Source organism: Mus caroli, unplaced genomic scaffold (genome assembly GCF_978045245.1).
Source record: "Mus caroli unplaced genomic scaffold, Mus_caroli_1 scaffold_11, whole genome shotgun sequence".
In the NCBI taxonomy this organism is placed as follows: domain Eukaryota; kingdom Metazoa; phylum Chordata; class Mammalia; order Rodentia; family Muridae; genus Mus; species Mus caroli.
In genome coordinates, this window is record NW_028227266.1 from 104,480,386 (window position 1) to 104,495,852 (window position 15,467).

The window sequence follows — 15,467 nt, forward strand, 5'->3', positions numbered from 1 at the left end:
CACATAGCTTCTCACTCAATGAAGTTGAAATCCAACTTAGTGGGGGAGCTAGCTTTTCTAAGTACGTGGGTAAGTTTACTTAGAGCCATTGGTCCCAGAGTTAGTGAAGAAAAACACCTCCTGCTTGGGGCAGCGAGGTCACGCCTCCTTCCCTTGTTACCTAGCAACCGGCTTCCTACTGAACGCTTCCTCAAGCCTCTGTCCGTCACTTCCGATCTCAACAGGAAGTGAGGTCAACCGGGAGGCTTTCCCGGGAGTTCAGCGTTCGCCGCAGGTGAAGTCGTCTTCCTGGACGGGCACTGTCCCTGTCCCTGTCCAGGGCTGGTGCAAAGGCCCTGGGATCCGGGGACTCGAGCCCGCGCGGGCCCAGGGCGGCAGGGGAGGAGCCGGCAGCGAGGCTGCTGGGTGTCCGGAGTCCCGAGTGTGTTTGCTCTCCCAGTTGTTCACCCCCAGCTCTAGATCTCGGACGTTTCTGCGCTCCTGCCCCAACTACCCCGGTCCCGTGTCTGAAAGAAGACCCCTCACAGAAAACATTCTCCTGGCCGGCTTCCGTTCACGCCCAAGCCCCTCGGAGCTCTGCCAAGACCTCCCTGGGATCTTTCAGCGACTTTTGAGTTGCCAGAGGCCTGGGGTAAATGTTTTCCTGAGTGCTCAACTATGGGGTAGGGAGACAGTTCCTGCAAAATGTGGGGTTAGGTAACTTGGGGCAGTGTGCATTTCGGCTTACTTTTCTTGAATGTCTCTGGCGGGGTTTCTTGTTGCAAACTGGAGGAGTTTGCCTTGGTTTAGGAGGAGGGAGATATCACTGCGAGGTTGCAAGGCCCAGTTGATGCTAATTTTATAGATCTGATTGACCCTCCCAGGACTTTAAATGATCCGTTTGTATCATGTGATTCGTTCTTTTAAGCGTTTAGCGTGTTTCTTACTTGCAAGTAAACTAGTTTTCTCGGACAAGGACCGAGGCATCCGGTACTTTTGCGACTTTCATAGTATCAGACAGTGAATGCAAGTTTTTAACATTTTTAGCTTAATGTTGAAGGGATCGCGTTGGGCATGGTGGGATCTCAGCCCTTGGGAGGTGGAGGCTAGAGGCTCTGGAGTTCAAACTCACTTCTCGGGCTACATAGAGAGTTCCATGCCAAGCCTGGGTTACACAGACCTTATCTCAAAAATATAAAATGTTGAAGGCATGTGTGTAATTAAACATAGTTTAGCGGCTGGAAAGAATGACATGAAGTAGCACCATCTTTTTAGATAAAAGTAATAAAATCTATTTAGATAAATTTTTCTGAATTTGAGACTGATTTGAGACTCACATCCACACACTTAGTAGGTAACAGTACAGATGTCTTTTAGGAACAGGCCAAATAATGGCGATTTCACTGTTTCTTTGTTTCTTTCCATTTTAATATTCTCTCTCCCGCGCCATCCTTTTACACAGGTGTTCTGTGTTAAGCTGCTGATCCAGAGGTGCTGGGCACTATGGGAAATCAGCTGGCTGGTATCGCTCCTTCCCAGATCCTGTCTGTAGAGAGTTATTTCTCAGACATCCATGACTTTGAGTATGATAAGAGCCTGGGAAGCACTCGGTTTTTTAAAGTCGCTCGAGCCAAGCACCGGGAAGGCCTGGTGGTTGTGAAGGTCTTCGCAATTCAGGACCCCACGTTACCCTTAACTAGTTATAAACAGGAGCTGGAGGAACTGAAAATCAGGCTCCACTCCGCCCAGAACTGCCTCCCCTTCCAGAAAGCGGCTGAAAAGGCGTCCGAGAAAGCAGCCATGCTGTTCCGGCAGTATGTGAGAGACAACCTCTACGATCGCATCAGTACCCGCCCGTTCCTGAACAACATCGAGAAGCGCTGGATCGCCTTCCAGATCCTCACAGCCGTGGACCAAGCGCACAAATCTGGAGTCCGCCACGGAGACATCAAGACAGAGAATGTGATGGTCACCAGTTGGAACTGGGTCCTCCTAACCGACTTCGCCAGTTTTAAGCCCACGTATCTTCCCGAGGACAACCCAGCGGATTTCAACTATTTTTTTGACACCTCGAGGAGGAGGACTTGCTACATTGCTCCCGAGCGCTTCGTTGACGGTGGGATGTTCGCCACCGAGTTAGAGTACATGAGAGACCCCTCAACCCCGCTTGTCGACCTGAATAGCAATCAGAGAGCACGGGGAGAGCTGAAGAGAGCCATGGACATCTTTTCGGCAGGTGCGTGAGTCAGTCAGATCAGCTAACTTGCATAGCTTTTTTTTTTACTGCCAAACAGAAACGTGGCTTTGTGTAAATTGCCTGCTTTTCAAAGATTTCTTGCTGTGCCCTCTTAGACGGTTTCAGACAGATACACGATGTCCTCATTGGACATGCAGAAGTGGTGAGAAAATTCGAAATATTTCTTACTCATTCAAACATTCAGAACACACACTACGCAATGCTGGCGGCATGGGAGGAGGCTACCTGTCAGGTTGAAGATAGAGAAAAAGTATGTCTCCCCGGGTGTTTGCCGTGGTGGGGATAAGCACAAGTTGCTGTTATAGAAGCACACAGTTAAGTAAGCCTCTGTGGGAGTGATAGGTGGAGAGGCAGTGTCAGAACAGGCCTCCGTTAGAGATGGCATTCAAACTGAGGCCGACAGAGGGACTAGCGTTTGCTGGGGTAGTTGGTTTCAGGCAGTGTGTGATGCTCCTACAAGGCATCTTTTTAGCGTTGGTATTTATTGCTGTGCATTCACTCAGAACGCTAGTTGAGTCACACGGAGGTTTTATTTGTGTGTATTCATAGAGGTCTGTGTGTGTGTGTGCACAGTGAGCAGTACCCAAGGAACCACGCCCAGTGTTGTCTTCGTACTGGTAAATTCTCTGTCCACTCTTACTTATTCTGAGGCAGGGTCTCTCCCTGGGCAGGGAGCTGGCCAGTCAGTGAACCCCAGAGATCATCCGAGCTCTGTCTTCAGCTCTGGACTTAGAAGCCTGGACCATCCCACACAGATTTTTTTTTTAATGTGGATTCTGGGGTTTTAATTCAGGGCCTGGGTCTTGCAAAGCAAGCACTTTTCTGACCGAGCAGATCCCCTGGTCCATATGAGTTTGTTTTGTTTTGTAAGCAGTTTTAAACTGTTTTTGACACCTATCAGACCACATCCTAGTATAGATTTTGAGCCAAGTATAAGGATTGCAGAGTAGCGCAGGGTAGCGTTTGCTTGGTTGGTGAGGTCTCATTACATTTTGTGAGCAAGTGCACACAGCTATGCTATGCAACAGTCCTTATCCCTTTGGCCCAAATGGCTCTGCTGGAGTCCTTCATGGCCTGCTTGTGGATCTCTCCGAGTGCCTGAGGGGCACACTTCTTGAAGCCCACTCCACAGATGCACTTATGACTGTTGACAGTGGATGTTGGGGCCACCACCACCTTGCAGATGGCAGAATGGCTCTTTTCTTGGCAATCATCTCTGCAGGAACCATTCAGCCAGGCCTAAGTAAAAGGGGCCCCGGTAAGGTTTTTTTTTTTTTTTTTGTTTTGTTTTTATGGTGTATGTGTGTATGTGTAAAATTTCCTTTTGATTTTCCTCTCAACACTGGGAAGGGAACACAGGCTCTCCCCTAACTAACAGTCAAACGCTGCATCCCTGAGCTACATCACAGCCCTTGCTACATTGCCCTGACTGATCTTTAGCTTTGCTTCTGCTTTGGCCTTCCGTGTACTTACAGGAATGTACCACCACCCTCACTTTTCCCAAGCTCCCTTGCCCCATTTATTATTTAGGAGTCATCTTGCCTACTTTTCTATTGCTGAGATAAAGCACCATGACCAGGTGGATTTTAAAAAGACAGTGTTTACCTTGGCCTTCCGTTTCAGAGGGTAGAGTATACATGTGTGTCTCTGTATGTTGGTTTCTTATCTGTTGAAGCTCGCTGGGTTCACACAGAGGTTTCCCTCAGGATTTTAATTCTGATTACTTCCCAGAGGTCTCACCTCTGACACCATTGTCAGATTAAGTTTTTGCCGTCATACCTTGTCATAGTGAGAATGGAGTTCAACACAGGAAGCCTTGGAGTACACTGAAATTTTGTCTAAACCATGGTGTTGAGAGTCCTTTTGTGGCTTAGCTGAGGTCTTGTCTAGATTGTGCGAAATCTATAGGCTCCAGAGAGTTTGTATTCTGTTGTCATGGGTAGGATGTCATACTGATGCTTTTAGATCTGGTTGGCTTACAGTGTTGCTCAGATCTTTCTTGCTTACATGTGATGGGTTAAATATTTTATATTACATTTATTTATTTATTTATTTATTTATTTTGACATAACCTTTTATTTACACACACACACACACACACACACACACTGCAAGGGAGTGTTTGGAGATCAGAGGACAGCTTGTGGGAATGAATGGGTTCTCTCCTTCCAGAATGTGCGACTTGGAGATTGAACCCAGGTCATCAGACTTGGTGGCAAGTGCCTTTCCCCTCTGATGTATCTTATTGGCCTCAGAACTTGATTTTTTTTTTTTCTTTTCCTTAAAAATAGCTCTTGTTTGAAGTCCTTTACTTTGAAACCAACATTGTATAACTAGGAATTAACACATTTACTGAAGGCTTATTATGTATCAGAATTAGCTTAGTTGATGGAGACTTTTCCGTGCACACAATGAGGGGAAACATAGAGTTTGCATTGTAGTGAGGACAGCGATAATGGACAGGCAGCGGAAGGCGGTGCTGTGCAGAAAGTAGTGGTGAGAGAAAGGATGAGGAGCTTGCAGTCTGGTTTGCTTTTGACTTTTCTGAGACAGGGTCTCTGTGGAGTCCTAGCTGTCTTGGAAACTCTGTAGATCAGGCTGGCCTCGAACTCACTGAGATCCACTTGCCAATGATGTTTTCCAGCGACTGAGATCAAGGCTGTGTGCTGCCGTGCTCAGTGGCTCTAGCAGTTTTAAATAGGCATTAAAGGATTTACTGCTGGGTGACAGAGGCCTAACTAACATTCACTAGTACTTAGGGTGAGTACCCGTCAAGTACAAAGGCTGTAAAGTAATTATTTAAGGGTCTCTATATGAGATTTGGCAACTGCATGTCATATAATGACTCAATAAAATTGCTTTGTACGGAAAAAAAATTGTTTTGTGCTTTTTGGGAATGTAGGTACTTAATTTCTTGATTGAAGATTATGTTAGTTTAATTATTTCTCCTTTTTTTTTCTAGTTTACTCCCACATTTTTTAGCACTTGGTATATGTTTGTAATATTTAACACTACAAATGAAAATCTTCTGTCTTCCTTTCTAGGACGGGAGCTTGGCTGAGGCGGGATTTTTACCTCTTTGTGCTGGTAGCACCTATTACGGGCGGGCAGCACCTACTGCTTATTTAGTGATGGGCAGCTGGCTAGCTGCTGGCTAGCAGTTCTTATGAACGGAGTGCTCTATTTGTACCAGGGTTTCTTATGGGTGTTAAGCTCCTTGTTGGTGTGTGTGTTTTAAGAAAGAGGAAAGGGAGTGATTGGCGTCATGCTTCCCCACTGCTGACCAAGCCCTTAGACCTACATTGCAGTACACATTAAATTCAGTTCATTTGGGGTTTTGCACTTGGAGTATTCCGACTTTTCTGAATTCTAATAAGCATCACATGGCCTCCTCGTCTCATTCTAACGGAACTGTGTCTGATTTTCCAGGTTGCGTGATTGCAGAGCTCTTTACGGAAGGCGTGCCTTTGTTTGATCTCTCTCAGCTGCTGGCGTATAGAAACGGACATTTTTTCCCTGAACAAGTGCTAAACAAAATTGAAGATCGCAGTATCAGAGACTTGGTAACTATGCTACAAATACGCGCCATAGAGTTTTACCTGACTGTGTCCTAGCTGGCCTGGAATTCACTCTGTTAGCTCACTCAGGGCAGACCTCCTGCCTCAGCCTTCTGAGTGCTGGGATGACAGGCAAGACATCCAGTCTGTCCTCCACAACAAATCTGGAATAAAACCTATTACCAATAAATACACTTTTGATACTTTATTTTAAAAAAATGCACTATTTTTTCCCTCTCAGGCATAAAGCCCATCTGACATTAAAAAAGAAAAGGAGAAAGACAAGTCCACTATCTATTGTTCTGTGATAATCATGACCCTCTGTTTTGGGCGGATTGGAAGTGCACTATACCTGTGGGCTTGCATGGCTTTGGAGAGGCTGGCCTAGAGAGAACTTGATCGTGAGGAATGAAGCAGACAGACATCTGCCGTGGAGAGAGGGAGGCATCGGCTTTAGCAGAGCACAGTAACGGTGTTTTCCCATCAAGGCAGACATGGGCTGTTCTGAAGAGAGCCCCGCAGTCACATGGTTATGGTAGCACAGGGCTGAGGGACTGTGTGTGAGGCCATCCGATCAAATGCCTGTCCCTGTGTGAGGACATCTTTTAAAAGTGACTGACCCTGTGATAGTGACTCTGGGTCACGTAAGAGGTTGTGGTGTCTTAGAGTACTCTGCACTATTTTTGTTTAAGATTGTGTGTGTGTGTGTGTGCGCACATGTATGTGAGTGCAAAGGCCAGAGGTATTAGATCCCCTGGAAGGGTTGTGAGCCACTTGATGTGGGTGCTGGGAGCTGGCACGTTCTCTTCAGTGCTGAGTCTCTCCACCCTACTATTTTATATCATTGAAGTGCTGGGATCTAACACAGGACCTCACGCGGCGCTGCCAGCTTTTATTCCTTGAGCTACATTACCCTTTGATTCTCCTCTCAGCTAAACTCCTCTCAACTCAACCGAACGACACTTAAGCCGTGTGCTAATCCTTTGGATTTGTGGGAGTGTACTTTAAACCAGAACTCATAATTGGGGCTCTGAAAATTATCTCAGGAGTTCTGCAATTTCCTCCAGACTCATGTGTTACTTTGTGTGTGCAATTGTGTCTATTTATTTTCCTCTGAAGGTTTGTTGCTTTTTAACAACAAACATTGAAAAACAGGCATGACCTCTTACTTACCAGGATATCTGTGGACATTCGTGTGTGACATCCACTGCCTTGTAGGGCGATGGGTGACATAATTAGTTTGTAGTTCTAAAAAAAGGTCAAAGAGATAGCAAATCCCTTAGATCTCATGATTCACTCTTGTCACTTTCATCTGGTTTCACTTGGTGTGTGTGTGTGTGTGTGCCCATGTGCTTGCATACAGACAAGATTGTATGCAGTCCAACTGGCCTTAAACTTGTTATTAGTCAAGAAGGCTGGCCAGGTAGCTGGGCGTGGTGGCGCACACCTTTAGTCCCAGCACTCGGGAGGCAGAGGCAGGCGGATTTCTGAGTTCGAGGCCAGCCTGGTCTACAAACTGAGTGCCAGGACAGCCAGGGCTACACAGAGAAACCCTGTCTCGAAAAAACAAAAAAAAAACAAACAAACAAAAAAAGAAGGCTGGCCAGGGTGCTGGGGTTCAGGTGGGGTTCATCTGGCTTGCGTGTCATGTTCTAAAGTGGACCCTTTGCTCCTTTCATGTAGGTAACTCAGATGATTAGTCGTGAGCCCGAGAAGCGTTTGGAAGCTGAGGAATACCTGAAGCAGCAGCGTGGCAACGCCTTCCCGGAGAGATTTTATACTTTCCTTCAGCCTTACATGGCCCAGTTCGCCAAGGAAACCTTTCTCTCTGCAGATGAGCGGATTTTGGTGATACGGAAAGATTTGGGCAACATTATTCACAACCTCTGTGGACATGATCTGCCAGAAAAAGCAGAAGGGGAGGCCAGGGCCAGCGGGCTGGTTGTCCTGGTGTCCGTGATAACGTCCTGCCTGCAGACCCTGAAGTCCTGCGACTCCAAACTGGCCGCCTTGGAGCTCATTCTGCATCTGGCCCCAAGGCTGAGCGTCGAGATCCTTCTGGATCGCATCACGCCCTACCTGCTGCATTTCAGCAACGACTCTGTCCCGAGAGTGCGGGCTGAAGCCCTGAGGACACTCACCAAAGTCCTTGCCCTTGTCCAAGAGGTTCCTCGCAACGATGTCAATATCTACCCAGAGTATATTCTCCCCGGCATAGCCCACCTGGCCCAGGATGACGCTACCATCGTCAGACTGGCCTACGCTGGTAAGAGCTCCTTGTCTAGTTACAGGCTGCCCTTGTTTCTCAAGTACTGACTGCCATACCCCTTGGCTTCCTGATTTCTTTAGGAATTGAGTGTGTGAATGTCTTAGTCAGGGTTTCTCTTCCTGCACAATCATCACAACCAAGAGGCAAGCTGGGGAGGAAAGGGTTTATTCAGCTTACACTTCCACACTGCTGTTCTCATCACAAAAGGAAGTCGGGACGGGAACTCAAGCAGGTCTGAAAGCAGGAGCTGATGCAGAGCCATGGAGGGATGTTCTTTACTGGCTTGCTTCCCCTGGCTTGCTCAGTCTGCTCTCTTATAGACCCCAAGACTACCAGCCCAGAGATGGTGCCACCCACAAGGGGCCCTCCCCCCTTGATCACTAATTGAGAAAATGCCTTACAGCTGGATCTCATGGAGGCATTTCCTCAACTGAAGCTCCTTTCTCTGTGATAACTCCAGCTGTGTCAAGTTGACACAAAACCTGCCAGTACAGGGAAGTTTATTTTTGAATTATGAATACATATGTGTATATATTAATATTGATAGCTAATTATTCCTGGGGCTGGATTTTGTATATTCCTTTGCATTTAAAGTGACTAGGATTATTAGTGAGGAGGTGCACAGTGTGGATCCTGACAGCTTGGCCTGGAATAGTTCATTTAGCTGGCAGAGACTAATGTTTACAGGAACCTGCTCCTGATCCAGACTGGTAGCCTTTGCAGAGTTTCCCTGAGCAAACACTCTTATTTCAGGGCAGAACATTCGGTTACAATTGAAAAAGATCATGGTGTTGACAGAAGCTCTGAGTTAGGTCCCTGTTCCCCTTGCTTTAGTGCTCAGGATTTGTGGCATCTTGATGAGTGTGTGTGTGCCATGGACACCTACCTTTTCTACTTCGAATTCTCACCCACAAAACCCAGCAATAAAGACTCATGTTTTCAGCTCCTTGAACTAATTGTGAATACTTACTTCACCATGGGAAGTATCACTGAGACATTTACATAATCCATAATTTATATCTCTGATCTAACGGAAATGGACCTTCTGTTTGGAAGTCTTTGCACATAATGTAGAGCACACATGTGGTGATGACATTGCCACGGTTTCTAAAGCAACTTGCTTATTAGCTTGTTTATTATTTGCCTGTCATTATTAATACGTGAAAACGGGTCTGAGGATACTAATTTTATGTCTAGGCACAACCCCAGAGGCTTGGCGGTTGTTGGGCGGTTTCTTGCCATAAATGTATATTGTTCCTGGTCTTTCCTGTTTGTGTATTGTGGGGCATAAAGTGAGGCCTAGAAATTCGGGATCTTTAAGACATGTGATTTTATTATTTGTAATAGCCTGTTTCATTCATTTATTTGTTTATTCATTTTACATCCCAATTGCTGCCCCCCTCCCTATCCCCTCCTCATACAGTCCCTCCTCCATCCCCCCATCCTCCCATCCCCTTTTCCTCTGAGAGGGTGGAGGCCCTTCCTGGATATCTACCCTGGTATATCAAGTCTTTGCAGGGCTAGGTGCATCCTCTCCCACTGAGGCCAGACAAGACAGCCCAGTTCAGAAAAAGTATTCCACAGACAGATGGCAGCTTTTGGGATAGCCCCTGCTTTAGTAATTCAGGGCCCATATAAAGAGAGAGCCGCACATCTGCTACATATGTGCTGGGGTTGGGGGGCTAGGTCCAGCCTGTGTATGCGCTTTGGTTGGTGGTTCAGGCTCTGAGAGCCCCCAGGGTCCGGGGTAGTTGACTCTGTTGCTTTTCCTGTGGAGTTCCTGTCCCTTCTGGAGTCCTCAATCCTTCCCCCATCTCTTCCATTGGAGTCCCCAAGCTCCGTCCCTCCCATACTGTCTGTCTGAGTGTGGGTCTATGCATCTGTCTCAGTCAGCTGCTGGGTGGAGCCTCTTAGAGGACAGTTATGCTAGGCTCCTGTCTGCAAGCATAATAACGTATCATTAATCGTGTCAGGGACTGGTGCTTGCCCATGGGATGGGTCTCAAGTTGGGCCCATTATTGGTTGCCTTTTCCCTCTGTCTGCTCCATCCCTGTCCCTCCATTTCTTATAGGCAGGATAAATTTTGGGTTGAAAGTTTTGTGGGTGGTTTTGTCCCTGTTGCTCCACTGGGGGTCCTGCCTGACTATAGGAGGTGACCTCTTCAGGTTCCATATCCCCACTGCTGTGAGTCTCAGCTCAGGTCACCTCTACAGATGTTGGAGTAGATAGAATGGCAGTTAGAGAAGAGCGGGTAAGTGACAGCACATGTGACAGTAGAGGTTGGAGTGGGAACTGTGGGTAGTGAAGAGTGTTGGTCAGGCTTGTAGGTCATCAGAGAAAAGACAGTATACACAGTGTGGCCAGCACTCTCTCCCTTTGTCCTTGGGCACCTCAGGCTGTTATGTGAACAGTGGTCTAATGATGGCTGATTCAGGTTAGTAATGGCTTTTAAGATAATAAGACTCGAATGTGTCTGAGGTATCCAAGATTCAGGCTGTGCACACAGTGCGCTGGTAAGGGGCAGGCTCGATCCCAGGCCCCATGTGTCATTACTTTAGTGCTAATGTTTCTGTTTGTTTAGTAACTATCTCTAACTGGCAGGATACCTTTAAAGGCTAGCTCTGGGGTTAAGTGGGTTTTGCTCATTAGAAATACTTTATTTTAGACAGTTTCTGCAAATGTAGAATTTTTCTGTTGTTTAGAGATCATCCTAGATTATGAGATTATAATACAGGCTCTGATTAAGGGCAAACTTTCAAAATCCTGCTTTTCCTCTAGAATTTATGATTAATATTTAGATGTATAAAGACTTAGGGATTCCGGGCCTAATGGTGACCTGTAGTTACCAGCATTCTGGAGGCAGAAGCAGGAGGATCTCCAGTTTGAGGCCACTTGGATGCACAAGGAGCCTGTCTCAAGAAAGTTAAAGGAATTGGGGAGGAAAAGTTATAAGCAGCATGACAATTTGGGTCGTGATTATAACTTTTCTTCTGCTATCTTATAGAAAACATAGCTCTGTTGGCCGAGACGGCTCTGCGATTCCTGGAGCTGGTGCAGCTGAAAACTCTCAACATGGAGAACGAGCCCGATAGTGAGGAGGTAGATGAAGCCACGCGTCCTAACGGAGACTATGACACAGGTTGTGTTATTTCCCCTCTTAAAATCCCCATCATTCACCCCGAATCGCTAATGGTAACTTGTAAAAGCTGTCATTTGTGACTCTCTTGGAAAGTGAAGAGCAGAGGGCCTGAGGATGGGAAGGGCCCCTGGCACATTATCCTTTCTGTCTCACACACTGCTAACGAGACCGATCCACTTGTCCTTGACTCCACACTCCTGCAGCTGGTGTTGTGTGCGCAGTAAAGCTAGCCGAATTGGGAGGCTCTCATTAAATACTGGAGTCCCCATCGCTGAGGAACCTAACCCTTTTCTTCCTGCATGAGTAGTGCTGAGTAGCCTTTGTCATTAGTAATTAGTACCTCTGGTTTGCATATTAAAGTTCCTCATTTACTGTAAAGAAACACCTGTGATGGCAACCTCACAGAGGCCAGTGACCTATGTTTCTCTGTATCTTAAAAAAAAAAAAAAAAAAAAAAAAACTTTGAACAGCTTCTCAGCCAAAGACTCAGAAGTAGAACTGAATCCTCTCTGTGCTGGTTTAAGGTGGGATCTACTAGAGAAATCTAGTTTATACATTTGTATGCTGTGTCTGTCCTGAGCAAAGGAGGCTGCCTTTACCCCTTCATTCAGCTGAGCAGTGGTTAAGCACGTGCTCTGCTCCAGGAGCGAGGAACAGTAGGGAAATGGCAAGAACCTAGACCAGTGCTCTCAAACCTGGGCCTTAGCAAGGGAAAGACCGACAAATAAGGATGAGTGGATAAATAAGGATGAGTAGAGAGGAAGTCTGCGCAGACCATATAGAGAACTTATGATATATTCTATGGGTGGATATATCTGTTTATCTATATATCTATATATCTATAAATCTATCTATCTATCTATCTGTCCATCTATCCATCCATCCATCCATCCATCCATCTATCTATCTATCTATCTAATTAACTTACTCTAAAATGCTTTCTAAAAGCTACATGCTGGGCTGGAGAGATGGCTCAGTGATTAAGAGCACCAACTGCTCTTCCAAAGGTCCTGAGTTCAAATCCCAGCAACCACATGGTGGTTCACAACCATCCTTAATGAGATCTGATGCCCTCTTCTGGTGCATCTGAAGACAGCTACAGTGTACTTAGATATAATAATAAATAAATCTTAAAAAAAAAAAAAAAGCTACATGCTGAACCAGTCTGGCTCTTCAGTGGCCTTGTGGATGCTGATCTTTGGGGAGGTAATGAGCTCTGCTTTTCAGTGCTTCCTCCTGCATTTCATCTTGCGATCATGAACACAAGAGATGTTTTGTGAGATGGTAGCTGCTGTCACATTGTTTACTGTGGAGATGATTTTCAGTGTCTCACCTGCAGACCTGTAAACCATGGATTAGCTTAGCAATACAGGGTTGTGTAGAAGCCTCTGCGGTCATTCTGTTACTCCACTAAGAAAGAAGACAAGTCTGGCTGTGGCCAGGCCATACCTGTAATTTTATCACTTGGGAGGCCAAATAGAATTGTGAGTTCAAGGCTGACAGCCTGAGCTACATAGTGAGACGGTGTCTCAACCAGGATACCAAGATTCCAAATGCCCCATCTGCGTGTGTGGATAAAATCTCCCATCTGCCTGTGTGGGTGAAAACTGGTCCTTCTCTCTGCGTTTCAGAGCTCCAGGCCTTACATGAGATGGTCCAGCAGAAGGTGGTCACTTTGTTGAGCGACCCTGAGAATATCGTGAAACAGACGCTGATGGAGAATGGGATCACACGCTTGTGCGTTTTCTTCGGACGCCAGAAGGCCAACGACGTTCTGTTGTCCCACATGATCACTTTCCTAAATGATAAGAATGATTGGCACCTACGTGGAGCTTTCTTTGATAGCATAGTCGGTATGTCTGCGTTTCTCTTTAAGGTCATCTTTAAGATTATAAATTGCCCTCTCAAAGCCTTCCATTGGCTTGGGAGATAGGTAATGGTGTTATTAAGTTTTGTTTAATGAATGGGTTCCTAGGATTTCTGTCTGCCTTCCTGCTTCTTTACAGTGTAACTGATTAAGGAGCGACTTAATTAATCAGTGTGACAGGGATAAGAAGTAGCATGTGGTCGTTCAGAACAGAGACTTGGGAAAGTGCATGAGATTCTCAGAAGGGACTGAGGGAGTGTCAGCTCTTCCGGAAGTGGGAAGTGTGAGCCCGGTGGTGTAATGGGCAGAAGCAAACATTAGTCCGTTTAAAGCAGAGCCTGCAGTATGCGATTTCCATGATGCCCATCTGCTGGGCTAGGACAGCAGCTCATTGTTTGGTTTATATTTTCCGTATTTGTCAGTGTTCTACGGCAGACATCTATTTTTGAAAAATTTCAATTAACTGTATTTGCTTACTATGCTGGGGGTAATGCAGGTGTGCTGTGGTGTTTGTGGATCAAGGGGTAATCTTTGGGGGTTGGTCTTCTCTTTCCACCAAGTGGGAATTGGGGATTGCACTCAGGTCTCTGGCCTGGCATAGGGGACAGTATATAATAGTACTTCCCTAATTTTGCCTTATACTAAAAAAAAAAAATCTAAGCATTGTTTAGCATTATTAACAGTTCTTTGAAATTATAGTTCAATAGATTTATATCATTTTATTCCACTAAATACTTTGATCCAAATTCATTTGCTGTTTTAATTAAATCTTTTGAATATTTAATATTTGTGTTTGTTTCTGTTTTTGTATTTTAAGAAGCTCTTACTAACCAGCTTGGGCTGGCCTGGAGTTCTAAGTGTCCTTGGTGGCCTTGCGTCAGCCTCCCAGGTGCTGGGACCACCTGTTAGCTTTAATTCTGAATTGTTATGCAGGGAACCTTACCTATTATTTAAGTAAACAGGATGATTGGGTATTTAAGTCTGGTCATGCACTTCCCAGTGGCAGGCTTTGTTCTGAGAAACAGCTCTAGATGTCGGCCCTGTCACTCCGACGAGCGACCTCTCTACCTGTCATATTGCAGCTCACTGTCCACCATGTGGCTAGTACACGGTTCACTTACTTCTAACTAGTTTCTGTAGCTAGAAGTAGAAGATTTTACATAGAAAGTTTGGGTTCCACTACACAGAGAGACACTTTTTTTTTTTTTTTTTTTTGGTTTTTCGAGACAGGGTTTCTCTGTGTAGCCCTGGCTGTCCTGGAACTCACTCTGTAGACCAGGCTGGCCTCGAACTCAGAAATCCGCCTGCCTCTGCCTCCCGAGTGCTGGGATTAAAGGCGTGCGCCACCACGCCCTGCGAGAGACACTTTTATAGTTAGCTTTCTGCTTCTTTGAGAAAGAAAGACCATGACCAAAAGCAGCTTGAGGCGAGATGGGTTTATTTCATTGTAACAGCTGACAGTTCATCGCTGAGGGAAGTCAGGGCAGGAACTTGAGGCAGGAAACTGCAGGAGGAACTGAAGCAGAGGCCATGGAGGGACACTGCTTACTGCTTTGCTCCAGTAAGCTCAGCTTGCTTTCTTACATAGCTCAGAACCACCTGCTCACAGTGGGCTGGGCACTCCCACATCAATCATTAATCAAGAAAAGGACCACACACTACAGGCTAATCTGATGGGACAGTTCATCAGCTCATCACTTAAAGTTCCTTCTTCCCATATGACCCTATGTTTTGTCAACTTAACAAAGAACTAATGAGCACAGACGCTGTGTGTGTGTATTTCAGTTACTGAGTTAGAGAATATGAACACCACTTTCATGGGAAGCACTGTAGTTACTGCCCAGTCAATAAAGCATTCTTGCTATAAACAAAGAATATGCACATGTAGTTAAAATAGCTGGTGTATTTTATGTCATTTTTGATTCCATCAACTTGAGGTGCTACACACCCGTGCACTCCCAGTCAGAAACAGGCTTTACTGAGCCACTGCTTGCTAGAAGGGTAAAGTAGCAGGTTTTCCTGGATGGTTTTTGATTGCTAGCCAAGCTACAAAACCTCTTCCTGCTGTTGACATGTTTGTATTTCTTACATTAGCTTTTATCATGCTGGCTCTTTTTCTTGCATGAGGCTGCATTGGGTTTGGAGCACATAGAGAATTAACTCATTTTGAAGGCAAGTCATTTTCCCTGTGCTTATTTGATTTTTTTATGTTTTGGTTTTGGAAGGCCAGTCTCACAGTGCAGTTCAGCCTCCTCCTGAGCCTTGGGATGGTGCCTTGTGTGTGCCACCACACAGGGTGTGTGTACCACACAGGGTGCAGGATGCAGCCTCAGCTGTGTGTGCACCACACAGGGCGCAGGATGCATGTCAGCTGTGTGTGTACCACACAGGGCGCAGGA

General features: G+C 45.9%; 1 protein-coding gene across 3 annotated transcripts in view; it reads left to right on the forward strand.

Moving 5' to 3' along the window:
- The first annotated feature begins 238 nt into the window (after positions 1-238).
- Pik3r4 (phosphoinositide-3-kinase regulatory subunit 4) overlaps positions 239-15,467 on the forward strand; it is a 50,140-nt gene continuing 34,911 nt past the window's right edge. Inside the window, exons 1-6 of one of the 3 annotated variants that reach the window (XM_085827967.1) lie at positions 239-662; positions 1,442-2,215; positions 5,666-5,799; positions 7,477-8,059; positions 11,067-11,201; positions 12,833-13,054. In XM_085827967.1, the coding sequence (XP_085684093.1) occupies positions 1,483-2,215; positions 5,666-5,799; positions 7,477-8,059; positions 11,067-11,201; positions 12,833-13,054 (1,807 nt within the window). In that variant the 5' untranslated portion in view covers positions 239-662; positions 1,442-1,482. The remainder of the gene's footprint in view (positions 663-1,441; positions 2,216-5,665; positions 5,800-7,476; positions 8,060-11,066; positions 11,202-12,832; positions 13,055-15,467) is intronic. The other 2 variants (XM_021172057.2, XM_085827968.1) reach the window with 2 other exon arrangements.